The 11,182-nt window shown below is 45.3% G+C and overlaps 2 protein-coding genes and 2 non-coding genes across 7 annotated transcripts in view; 1 reads left to right on the top strand and 3 right to left on the bottom strand.

Moving 5' to 3' along the window:
• Positions 1–108: 108 nt before the first annotated feature.
• On the bottom strand, positions 109–5,136 carry LOC109471163 (protein fosB-like). 3 transcript variants are annotated; one of them, XM_019770444.1, is made up of 3 exons: positions 4,372–5,136; positions 1,552–2,038; positions 109–430 (listed from the first exon to the last, which is right to left on the bottom strand). In XM_019770444.1, the coding sequence occupies exons 2-3, from the start codon at positions 1,801–1,803 to the stop codon at positions 281–283; spliced, it is 402 nt and encodes a 133-aa protein (XP_019626003.1). In that variant the 5' UTR covers positions 1,804–2,038; positions 4,372–5,136; the 3' UTR covers positions 109–280. The 3 variants fall into 3 exon arrangements, with proteins under 3 accessions (XP_019626003.1, XP_019626001.1, XP_019626002.1); XM_019770442.1 differs by lacking the exon at positions 4,372–5,136 and adding an exon at positions 3,478–4,229; XM_019770443.1 differs by lacking the exon at positions 4,372–5,136 and adding an exon at positions 2,133–3,468.
• Positions 5,137–5,263: 127 nt separating this feature from the next.
• Positions 5,264–11,182, bottom strand: part of LOC109471162 — a 9,725-nt gene continuing 3,806 nt past the window's right edge. For both annotated transcript variants that reach the window (XM_019770441.1, XM_019770440.1), the window contains exons 3-6: positions 8,805–8,906; positions 8,300–8,506; positions 6,568–6,675; positions 5,264–6,367 (exon numbers count right to left, since the gene is read on the bottom strand). In XM_019770441.1, the coding sequence (XP_019626000.1) occupies positions 6,041–6,367; positions 6,568–6,675; positions 8,300–8,506; positions 8,805–8,906 (744 nt within the window). In that variant the 3' untranslated portion in view covers positions 5,264–6,040. The remainder of the gene's footprint in view (positions 6,368–6,567; positions 6,676–8,299; positions 8,507–8,804; positions 8,907–11,182) is intronic.
• On the top strand, positions 7,081–7,152 carry Trnaa-cgc. Its single transcript has one exon. It is a non-coding gene; the product is annotated as a tRNA-Ala (tRNA).
• Positions 7,677–7,748, bottom strand: Trnaa-cgc. The gene has a single exon. It is a non-coding gene; the product is annotated as a tRNA-Ala (tRNA).

Raw genomic sequence — 11,182 nt, 5'->3', positions numbered from 1 at the left:
GACTGTCTTTTGGTTGAGATTATGATAAAATGGTATAATTCATGAAAATTAGGTTCCTATTTCTTAAATCAGGGGGGAATAATCTAATCTATAATTTGTCAGTCATAAAGATTAACATCATTTGGCGAAGGTATGAGATCGGGGAACTCTAGTTGATGATGCCACACTATCTATGAGTTTGTCAAGGTCGTGCATGCTTGAATAACTTATAAATCAGTCCTGCCCATCATGAAAATACGTTAGCGCAAATGTGTGATTGCAGATTTGATGATACATGCATTCAAGAGAGTTGCGCAATCACGCAGCAGCCCTGGCCCCTCACCCTGTGCAGTCTCTCGGCCAGTTCTCTCCGCCGAGCCCGACACCTGGCCGCGGCCTCCCGGTTCCTGTCCCGCCGCCGCTGCAGACGCCTCTCCTCCGCCGCCGTCAGCTGGCAACAAGATATTTCATTATTAGAATATTCAGCATGTACGTACAATATACAAAGCGGAATGAAGAAAATAGAGCTCCAAATATGTTCAGTGGATTCTTCCAAAATACTAATTCTGTCTATCAGTCTTCCATCACCATCGGGTGCTCGTTCATCGACACGACACCTTGTCCATCTCTCGACGGTGGGAGCCTGAAGTCCACTAATAGTCTTTGTCCAGTATTAAAGTCCACTGCATTCTTTGGACTCCAGAAGTTGTACATAGAATCAAACCCGTGTGTTAAGGACACATTTGCCCTTTGACTTAACCACTTTGTGACTCACAAAAAATCTTTGGGCAGGGCTGGGCAGAGTTTCGAACAATCATTGCCGGGGTTTCCACCACACCCCAGATCACAATGTGTGGGTGAAAGGGCGAGGCGGTGCAGGCGGCTTCTTGGACGCAGAGAGCGCCTGTCCAGTTCGTGGTAAGAAACTGATTTTGGAAGTTTCGCCTTTGAAAACGTACTTGAGATATCTGGCCTCTACCAGGCTTGGGGAGGCGGCTGGAAAGAGTAGAAATCGGCAAAATAGAGGAGTTTGTCCGTTGAAAGAACATTTCGCCTCAATGTTCTCTCAACGGACAAACTCCGTTGGCATGCTTATCTCTCTGCTATTTTGCCGATTTCTACTCTTTCCAGCCGCCTCCCCAAGCCTGGTAGAGGCTATGAGATAACGGTTACCTTGTGAACATCACCGGTTCAAATGGTCCTGAGGACGGTTCTGTGTGCTTTATCTTATATAGGTCGATTTAACTTTCCTTATCGATATCCTAGGCCTGTTGCATTTTTTCTATTTTGGGAAAAAGGTCAACAGAAAAAAATCAGATGAACCTATTTCCAATACTAATAAAAACAGTTCGCTTTACGTTTTCACGAGAAAAGATGGGAAAAGCTATTTTGACGTGAGTCCATGGATAGCCTGTTGTGCAGTTAGCAGTAGTTAAATTCAACAAAAGCACAAATCCTTTTCCTACTTTATTTAGTCACGCTTGTCCAATGTTTTATATCGATCTATCGTCATATATCATAAGTCGCCAACAACACTGGGGACAAAATGATTGATGATTCTATCATTCTTACCGGTCTGGACTCCCTTTCATCAGGCCGTGCATTCAGCAGGTCGAAGTTGGGGAGAACCAGCCCGCTGTCCTGCTGTCTGGCCCGGATCGTCGCCCGCAGTTCGTCCTTGACACTGGGAGACGCTCGGTCGCTGGAGTCCCCCGACCCGGGCGACCAGCTGCCGGGGCTTCCCTCAGTATATGGATCCTCTGGCAGTGCTTCTGCGTCCAACGCACAGGACATGCTTCGACGGTCCCGCCGGGATGTTGACATAACGTCACAGTACGCAGCTTACAACTCGGCTCACGTCAGGACTACAGCGTACGTCGGTTGAATGTAAGCAAGTCGCCAACTCAGTTACAAGAACTTTCCGGTGCCGAGAAAGTAGTACTGCCTTGGCCAGTGATGTGCTGTGGCACACGTACGTATAGCCTACGTGTGGATGATTGCGTTTTCACAAGAATCGCGTTGGAAAATCCCCTCCGATGACGTCGTCACAAGTCCATCACTAGTAAACAAGAAATTAAACAGACGTTAACTGAATACAGCACGGAAGGAATGGGTGGTCCAAATAATCATCAAGCAATGAAAGAGTGAATTACCCGACGAGGACGTTGACTGTTTCTGCTTCACCGTCCTTAGCGTTACCTGATGTCGAAGTAACGCGCGTCGGAATCATGTGAATGGTTGTCAACGCTGAGTCACAATATGTGATTGCACAATAAAGTCAAGCTATTACATGTCCTTGAGATTTGCATTGTACGCAACATGTCTGGACAAGTGCCAATCCTCTGTTTACTATAACAATTGTAATCAGTTTAAGTCAACACTGCCCTCACTGTTGTATTCTTCCACTGCCACATATATAACAACGAAAGGTTTTGTATGCATGTACTTGTTGTGATACAATTATAAAAACGATGAGTCAGACTTTTGTCTCAATATAGGTCATCTTCGGGCAAACCAAACTTGGGGGATACATTCACATTGTATACCATTTCTTATCGCTGGAAAACCGTCAAAAAGTCGCAAGCCATCAAAATGACTCACTGAGAACGTTAATAGTATGTATGATCAAGAAAGGAAATACCAGTAGTTAGTGGAAAAGTACCAAATATTTGCTTTTATAACCTCCAGTTGAACTTTCTGAACAAGCGCACACATGCACCTATCTCAACCTCGGTTCCTTTTTCTTCTTGTTGACTTCATGATCAGAATGTTTCAAGGTCAACAACATGCCCGGACGTGCCTACGACACCCCATGTTCTGTTTGTTTCTTTGCTTTTTGCTCGGTAAAAACCGCTTCGAGCAGGTTTGAAGTGCCTAGTTGCAGTTCATACAAGAACCGCAGGAGGACTCTATTGTGTAACAGTAGTACAGAGTAACACTTAGTTTGAAAGGTCGCACTTTATAAATCCTACAATGTAACCATGTACTTCCTCTTGACTTCCGCGTATTGTGTACCACACAGTGACTAGCGCACGTTGTTACCGAGAAGACAATGAGAAAGTCACGCTCAGGTTTCCTCTCGTATCCAGCTACCATAACGTCTTCTTAATTCGACATAAACAAAAGTCTTGCGCTTGCGTCAGACACGCCCACGCCACGCCTGGCTTATGTCTTTTGCACGTTTTGTACGAGAACGTCCAGTCCAAATTCGGTTAATTTTATCACGTGTTTATATTAAGTTCTCAATGTGGCGCGTGAACACTGGAATACATATGACTGAAAGTCTGAACCCTATTGACATTTCAAATGTGCGTCCTATGGGGCGAAAAGTTTTCATCACTTCTTCCTCTGTGTTTAAAGGCCAACCCGAACAAGTAGAGAATGATTAAATCTATTCAAACCCTTTTGACATATCCCGCCGGCACCCATCAAACCAAACGACTTCCTATATGACCCGCCTAGCTAAAGCTATAAAGAATTCTAGCCGGCGACACCCACCTCTAGGCCGTAATGGTAACCTTCTTCCGCAGAGACATGCCGCCGAAACCGCACCGTAGCGTCGCTCGTTCCGTTTGCGACGTTTCTTACCGCGTGAGTCTGTGGCCACATGTACGGCATGACTCAACGTCACGACGCCTCGGCGACTGGTACCACCCTGTACAGGTGTGGCTACCCGTGTACCTATGACTATGACTCATTTCAGAGAAAAGTTTCCTTCCGAACTTTGAAAATCTGCTGAGTCACTCTGTAAGTGTTTGAGCGTGCCATACACTTTGCTTGTTTTTGGACACGGGAGGCGCGTGGCACTCACCCACACACTTGTGCGCGCGCGTTTTGTGCACGGTTACAGCCGGAAGGCGTGGGGGTGTGTATATGCAGTCAGTGAAGCGTTGTCACGGAAGTAACCGTCAGTGGCGGAATGCAATCATAACTTTGCAGGCAGTTAAGAAAGCTTTCTTGTCACTTTCCCGGTACCAGCGACTCTTTTTTTTCTCGTGGTTTCTTGGAATGAAGACTTCGCCCTATAAAAAGTCAAACCCTTACGACTTACGCTACATCGATATTTTTCCGATCCATGGCAGCAATCCTGGACGTGGAATTTGAGGTCAAATATTAGGAATAGTCAGGTTCCCTCCCGGAAATACTATGTTTATTTAGCCTTTAGGCATTAGAGTAAACATTAAATTCATATATGCAATAACCCCAAATGTACATCAGCAGGGGAAAGCTCAAGGATATGGCATATCATTAGAGCGAGAGACTCATTAGAAGCCTCACCCACCCCACACTGTGTTGTTTAACTATACCATGGTATCTAAGCACTATTTCTAGTGTTCAGACAGTGCATGTTTATTAATATCCATATATCATCTAAAACAAGCGGACACATACCTTTTGTATCTTCTGACACAAAATCTCGCTCGCACCAGGTGTGGACGCGGGTAGCCAGTGTGAGAGATACCGTAGGCTCCCAGGTCGACAGTTGGAACAGGTGTTTCGGAAGGTCACAAGCCGTACACCGAGAGTGAAAATTTGGGACATTTGGGGTTTCACAGTCCTTTCAGACCTTTGATGGTAACTAAGGGGCAGAAGTGGTTATTTTCATAGGGGGGGGGGCAGAACAAGTCCAATCCTAAAAACATTTGCAGTAGTATTGTCCAACATATGCTAAATTCGTGTTTTAAAAAAGCTAACAAGATTAGCGGAAAAAATTCCTTTGCTACCCTGCCTACTTCCTCTATTAACCTGTAGTAGTGACACAGGTGTTACTTAACGCCGGTTCTACCTCCTCCCTTGATCTCAATGACTATGGACGCCTATTATCAACTTGGAGCACCCATGATGAAACTACCTCGTGCACACACAGGGAAGTGCTAGTAAATATATTTTGTCAACGATTATTTGGAAGAACAATCTGCAGTGTGATCGTGTGAGGTTTCCTTCCGGGAAACGGCCCTGGTTTCTTGGACAGGATGTATGTGTAGCGAGCGTTTGGTATCACATGGCACCCGCCGGTCACGTGAAGTGGGGGTTGTCTCACAAGTTCGGATACTTTCTCCTAACCATGATTATTTTGTTCATCACTCAATCACCATCATAGAGGTCGTTACATCATGTGAGTTTCAATCAGAAGGCCTACTGATCGAAACCTCCTAGGTTACATCGAGGACACTGATATAACGCCAGTGTGCTACAACTTAGGGATTGGAACTTTCTCCAACGTGTTAATTTGAGTTAAATCACGCTTGGTCTGAAGGAGACAAATATGAAAACAACAGTAAAATTCAGAGCTTGTACTATAATTTACTTGGTAACAATCGTACAAAGGTACAAAACATCGTCACATCAGTATATTTACAGAACATTGGATGTTGTAGATGTGATCATGGGTTTACCTCACGTGTCAACACGTTTCCTACAGTTGATGCTATTTACAAACTAACATTAACAGTTTACTGAGGTAACAAACCACAACCATTAACACGGCGTGCATAGTATATAGACACAAGTGATATGCCTAGGTACGTGAGCGAAGAGAGATCACCCCACCGCGCACCACATGGCAGAAACACTCTGTTTCCTCCTTGGTTTTCTGCACACACCATGTAATATAACTTGAAGTGCAAGTATGCTGTTTCCATTCATACCGATCACACGCCATAACGATAGTTTTAATAATATAAATGATATTCGCAGCTGCCACATATGTACACGATACTTGTGATGATACTGACTATGGTTGAAAAGTGGAAAGTAGTTTCAGGCATTTGAATGAAAAGTGCGTTTACTACAAGGAAATAGACCTTTGTGATAAAAGACATGGCTGCAGGTTCACTGCACAAAACATGCTTCCTGTCCGTATCGCCGAGAGCCTGACTTATGAGAGTGCGCCATATTTACGTGGCAGTACAATTCTTTTGCACAGTTGAAAGTTACGATTCCATTTGTTTATTTACACGCCTCTTGGGAAGAGTCAAAGGGAAAGAACACAGGTAATCAGGGGAAAGGTCAGAGGCTAGCACAGAAAGGCTTAACAAGAATAACTGCCTAGTGTCTCAGCTCAGCTCGACTCAGTGTCACTGTCACTGCTATACGCGCTGGACAGGTCCACAGGAACTATAGCAGGTAAAGGCGAGGATTCCTGTCCCGCTGTTTCCGCGGAGTCCCACGAGAGGTCTGAGGAGGAGGCGGTGGTGAAGAAGGAATCCCCCATCACAGCTGTAGGTTTGGAGGTTGTTGTGTCAGGTGCGCAGGCGGTCGCAGGTGCTTTCATGATGCAGGTGGGACGGTGGAACTGCAGCAGGTAAGCGATCTTCTCCTTCTCGTCTTGCAGTCGGGATATCTCCAATTTCAGACGCTCGTTCTGCGACTCCAGTCGTTCGGACTCCTGTAATAAAAACGTACAGATCGGCGTTTAGTTCAGTTACATCTCTATGGATATATCACCTGTTCTGAAAGTGACACGTTCCAAATCGCAACCACATGTTGCTTTCAAGAAATAAAGCTCTGTTTCAAGAAATTCAGAATATGTACTACTTTTGAATCACAATAATACGTAATTATTCTTACAATCTATAGCTGCCTTACCTCCTGTAACAGCTCGCCCCGCTCCCTCTTCTTGTTCCTGCACTTGGCGGCGGCGATCCTGTTTCTCTCCCGCCGTACCCTGCGCCGCTCTTCCTCCTCTGGGGAGATCTGGGGAGTCAGAAGAAAATCAGTTACTAGTACTAGTACTCTGTTATTCTGTGTTAATAGATATCAATATTGAACATGGTTTTTCAAAGTGACTTTGCCAACGTAGTGGCCAGAAAAACTTTGAGTAACCATATCAGTATTTCAACTGGAAACGTCTTATATGTAACTTCTATTTTAAGACACTTCAATCCTATTCCATTTCAAAATATTAATTTCTATATTGGCATTTCGAAAAAAAAATCATTTTGCTTCATCTTTTGTATCATACGTGGCGGCGCTATGCAGTGCAGAGAAAATCTAATAATAGATCGCGCCAATACGGTACGATTAGCATATCGGAGAACCCGGAGATTCTGAATTATAAATGAATATGGTATGTCCTATTCGTAATCAGTTTTCACATGTGGGGATGTAGCTCAGAGGTAGAGCGCTCGCTTCGCATGTGAGAGGCCCCGGGTTCAATCCCCGGCATCTCCAAAGTTATTTTTTAGTTCGAACACCGAACTTCCAAGTTCCAACATTTCTGAAGGATAATATTAGCCTGTGGCAAGCGAGATGTAAGACTCCACATAGCGACAATTTGGCTCGTTGTTGATTATTATTGATTACTGGTATCCCCCGTGATTTACGTGAAAAACTCCACATGCGCGTTTGGGTACGGTACCTGGACCCCACCCTCTGGAGTGCTTTTTATCCTCGTCATTCTGGTTGTTGTTTTTTCTCAATTGACTGAGTACATAACGTTGTATTATTTCTTTTAAAGAGACAGTCAAACGTTGGAACAACACTATTTGCTTCAAATCGATCAATGGGTATTAGCTGAAACTACGCATGTACAACCTGACATCAACCTAGAATGGTGCAGCGATCTTATGTACTCAATTTTGCCTGTGATTGAAAGACAGTCACGGGGTGGTGAACCCCTTGCTAAAGAAATAAAATTTGTAAGATGATAAAAAATCGTAATATTCAGACCCAAAACAAAAGATTAAAAATTGCCATGGAGATGCCGGGGATTGAACCCGGGGCCTCTCACATGCGAAGCGAGCGCTCTACCTCTGAGCTACATCCCCACCTGTCACGGCGCGGGCAAACGAATGGCATATACCACTACATGACCTAATATTTCAGCCGCGTTATCGCTGTTCCTCCAGCGCGACGATTGTTTTCTATTGACGTTTGGTTGAAGTTTGCACAGCACTTTCATTCCCATTGACAGCAGTATTTCTCGGTGTATTTGATCTTTTTTTTCTTATCATTCTTTCGGTTCGCCAATGACTACCGGTATTTAATCCGTCCCACACTAGGAAGTTGCGACTTCGCCGCCGGTACCGTTAACATCTAACGTTATATATAGAGATTTTTTTTCAAAATTGTTGTACAGCAGCAATTACTTTAACAGTGATGTTTAAACAATGCTACATTTTACTTTAAGTACTGCCATTGCCCTCATGCATCATACTTTCAAAACGCTTTTCACGGGGGATACGATTCCTGCTAATGCTTCCAAAGCAACCGCGGGGGCCGGTTCTAAAACGCAGGTTTTTTTCTTTTGCTTTTTCTTTTGCTGAGTACGTTCAGCGGTAACGTTAACGTTGGCATCAAAGAGCGGGCGTGTGCTCACCTTCCGCGGCTTCTTGGCCTTGCTGCTGTTCTTGATCTCCTCCACGTCCAGCTCGTCCAGCCCGCTGGCCAGCCGCTTGGTCTGGATGGTGTACTTCAGCTCTTCCTTGATGATGGGGGTGAGGCTGCCCTCTCCCAGGGACGACAGGTCCGAGTCGGCGGTGTCCTGGGACAGCGAGACGTCCGGGACGGTAGCGTCACTGTTGAACTGTCAGGGGACATGTAGGGTCAAATCGTTAACTTTCTGGGTTGAGCCGTTACGACTAGAAGTAAGAAAACCGTCGGAAAGCTGACTTTTAAAAAGAGGAGTAAAGTACTATAACGTTATATATAAACTTAGTATCCACAATGTCATTGGTATCCAAAGGGCCCCAAAGGAGTTTGAGATTGGGGATATAAGCAGCACGCTATCGCTTCAGTAAGTGCAATCGAAACGCGTTACAGAGAACGGTGCTACGCCTACTGTAATGTATGTTGTATCCAGAAAGTACGAGTTTATTTCTCACCTGTGCCATATTGGCCACTACTAGCGCCTGCGCCTGGCTGGCGTCCATGTTCTGCAGAGCGGTTAGCAGCAGCTCGGCCGCGCTCTTCCCTCCCTGACTGACCACCCCCTCTCCGTCCACCTCAATGAACTCTTCCTCACACATGGTCTCCATGGTGATTCCCGCCTTCTGCACGTCTGCAGCCTGTGTCGTCTCCAACCCTGCAGTCATGTCGTCTGTAGTAGCTGTAAGTGTCGTCTGTATCATCTGCCAATCAAAGAAAAGCAAGGGTAAGTATCTTTCTTCCACAAGATACTAGGATACTAGCCTGACTAAATCTGCGCTCCTAGCGGCCGGCCCGGTAATCTAGGAGCGCAGATTTAGTCAGGCTACTAGGATACATGATTCGCCCTACGGCCCAGTAGCCTACTGCTAGGCCTAGACATACAATCCACACAGGATTGTGCACCTGTTGACGGTTTTTACAGATTGACCAGTTAGCGGTGAAGATGAAGCATGCGGACATAACCAATCATAAACAGACTCCGAAAAGGATGAATATGGGCCAATCTTCAAGCACGCGCATCAGATGCAGATAAAAACAAGGAAAATCGTAGATTTTGTACCTCCGGGTATTGAAATGTGTGTTGCAGAATGTTGGGTGCATGTTGGGACTGTTCTTTAAATTAGTGAATTCGCGCGAATACCATTTTTTCGAAAAGTTTCGAAATGTTTGTAATTGGCTAAATGATCTGTGAAATCACTAATCCCCCTAGCCGACTGGAGCCCAAAAATAGAAAGGACAGGGGGCATCCCGTGGCGAATCTGGCTGCCCGACCCTCAGCGACCAGCGATAATGTAAACAAACACCCGCTCCGGGCGCCAGCCGCCAATCGTCCGGTGCGCGTGTTACCCTTCTAACATGTAAGTAAGGCCATGTTGATTTGATTATATGGATGACATCCTCTGGGAACCCCAAAACTGATGCGCGCGTGCGAATAGTAAAATCTTAGCTTTTTATTGTATACTTTTATATGTTGTTTGTTATATACATGTAGTTGATGGTGTTGAATTTTATGTGTTAGATTTAGCCTTCCTGGTTGTGTTAACACAGGTCAGTATTTTCATCTGCAGCCTATAACATGTACCCACGAACGGGCCGCCACGAACTTATGCCACAAGGAACTCGTAATGAAACTCAGAATGACAACCGGAGCCGTTAAATGGAATCAGACGTTAAAAATAACTGCTGAAGTACCTCCCCGCATGTGCAAGTCATCCTTATTGTCACTTCCTCCATTTTCCGCCGATTCTTCGTATAAATTGGGGAAGTAAAGGTCTGAATCCGCGGTATTTGTAAGTTAGAAGTCGTAATATACGCCGAAAACAACCAACACAAAGGTTGCGCAACAGTACGTTGACCCCTGACCCATTGGCTAACCAGGAAGTGCCGATTACGTGTCCTGTGAACGCGTACTAAAGTATCCCCCCAGCGGGTCTGTTTAATGGTAGACCGAACCAAACAAAAAATAGTAACCCAATGAAGGGCGCACAAAACGATAAATCGTACAAGACGATAAAAATACCGCTCTACCCGGCGAGATCACTGAGACCCCACCAGGTAAGCATACCGGAGTACCTACAGACACGTCTGTGTGTACTTCGCGAAGTTTAATGAGACGTTGATTGACGGCACATGTGGTTCACATCTGAACAGTCGACAATGCTGACACCCCTCTGTGTGAAAGGTCAGATCAGTGGTCGCGACCTCAATCGTCCTTATACATGCAAAGGTCAAAAGCTGAGGCCCACTTTCACACTGAAAGGGGTGTCCATCGGCGGTCTAAACGCATCATTTTGACGCACTAAAACACACATACTAAAAAACCAAAACAACGTGCACCATCTACAGCCCAACAGCAAAACGTATACCAAGTCCCAGACATATCCGTCCACCCAAACGCGAGAAACGGGTGCGAACGCAATTTTCGTCTTCCCTCACAAAACCTCCGCGCTCGGGATATACATCCCTACCCGGAGGTAATGATGATGTCGCAATAACCGCTTATGCTTGCGTCAGCAAAGGTCATCAGCTGACAGAGGTCTTACTATCCGTAAGGGTTGAAGTACCACCAAGATCAAATCCACCATTGAAAACAAAGAAAAGGCACAATCAATGAGAAAATTTACAACTCACTGCTACCGAGCGGCCCTGTCTTTATGCTATTACCTTGAGACGCTAATCAAAGAAGTCTGGTAACGAGATCCGAGAACATTGTTACCCAAACCTGACACGAGCACGGTGACACGAGAGAAAGAGAATGTGTATCGCGACTTCCGATTAACATTAATCGAAACCACTGTGAATGGAAACAGCAATGGAAGAATCAAGGGGACCT

This window comes from Branchiostoma belcheri, unplaced genomic scaffold (assembly GCF_001625305.1).
Source record: "Branchiostoma belcheri isolate BF01 breed outbred unplaced genomic scaffold, Haploidv18h27 scaffold24, whole genome shotgun sequence".
Lineage (NCBI taxonomy): Eukaryota > Metazoa > Chordata > Leptocardii > Amphioxiformes > Branchiostomatidae > Branchiostoma > Branchiostoma belcheri.
Note: the sequence above shows the minus strand (reverse complement) of the source record. Positions and strands in the feature narration are given on the sequence as shown.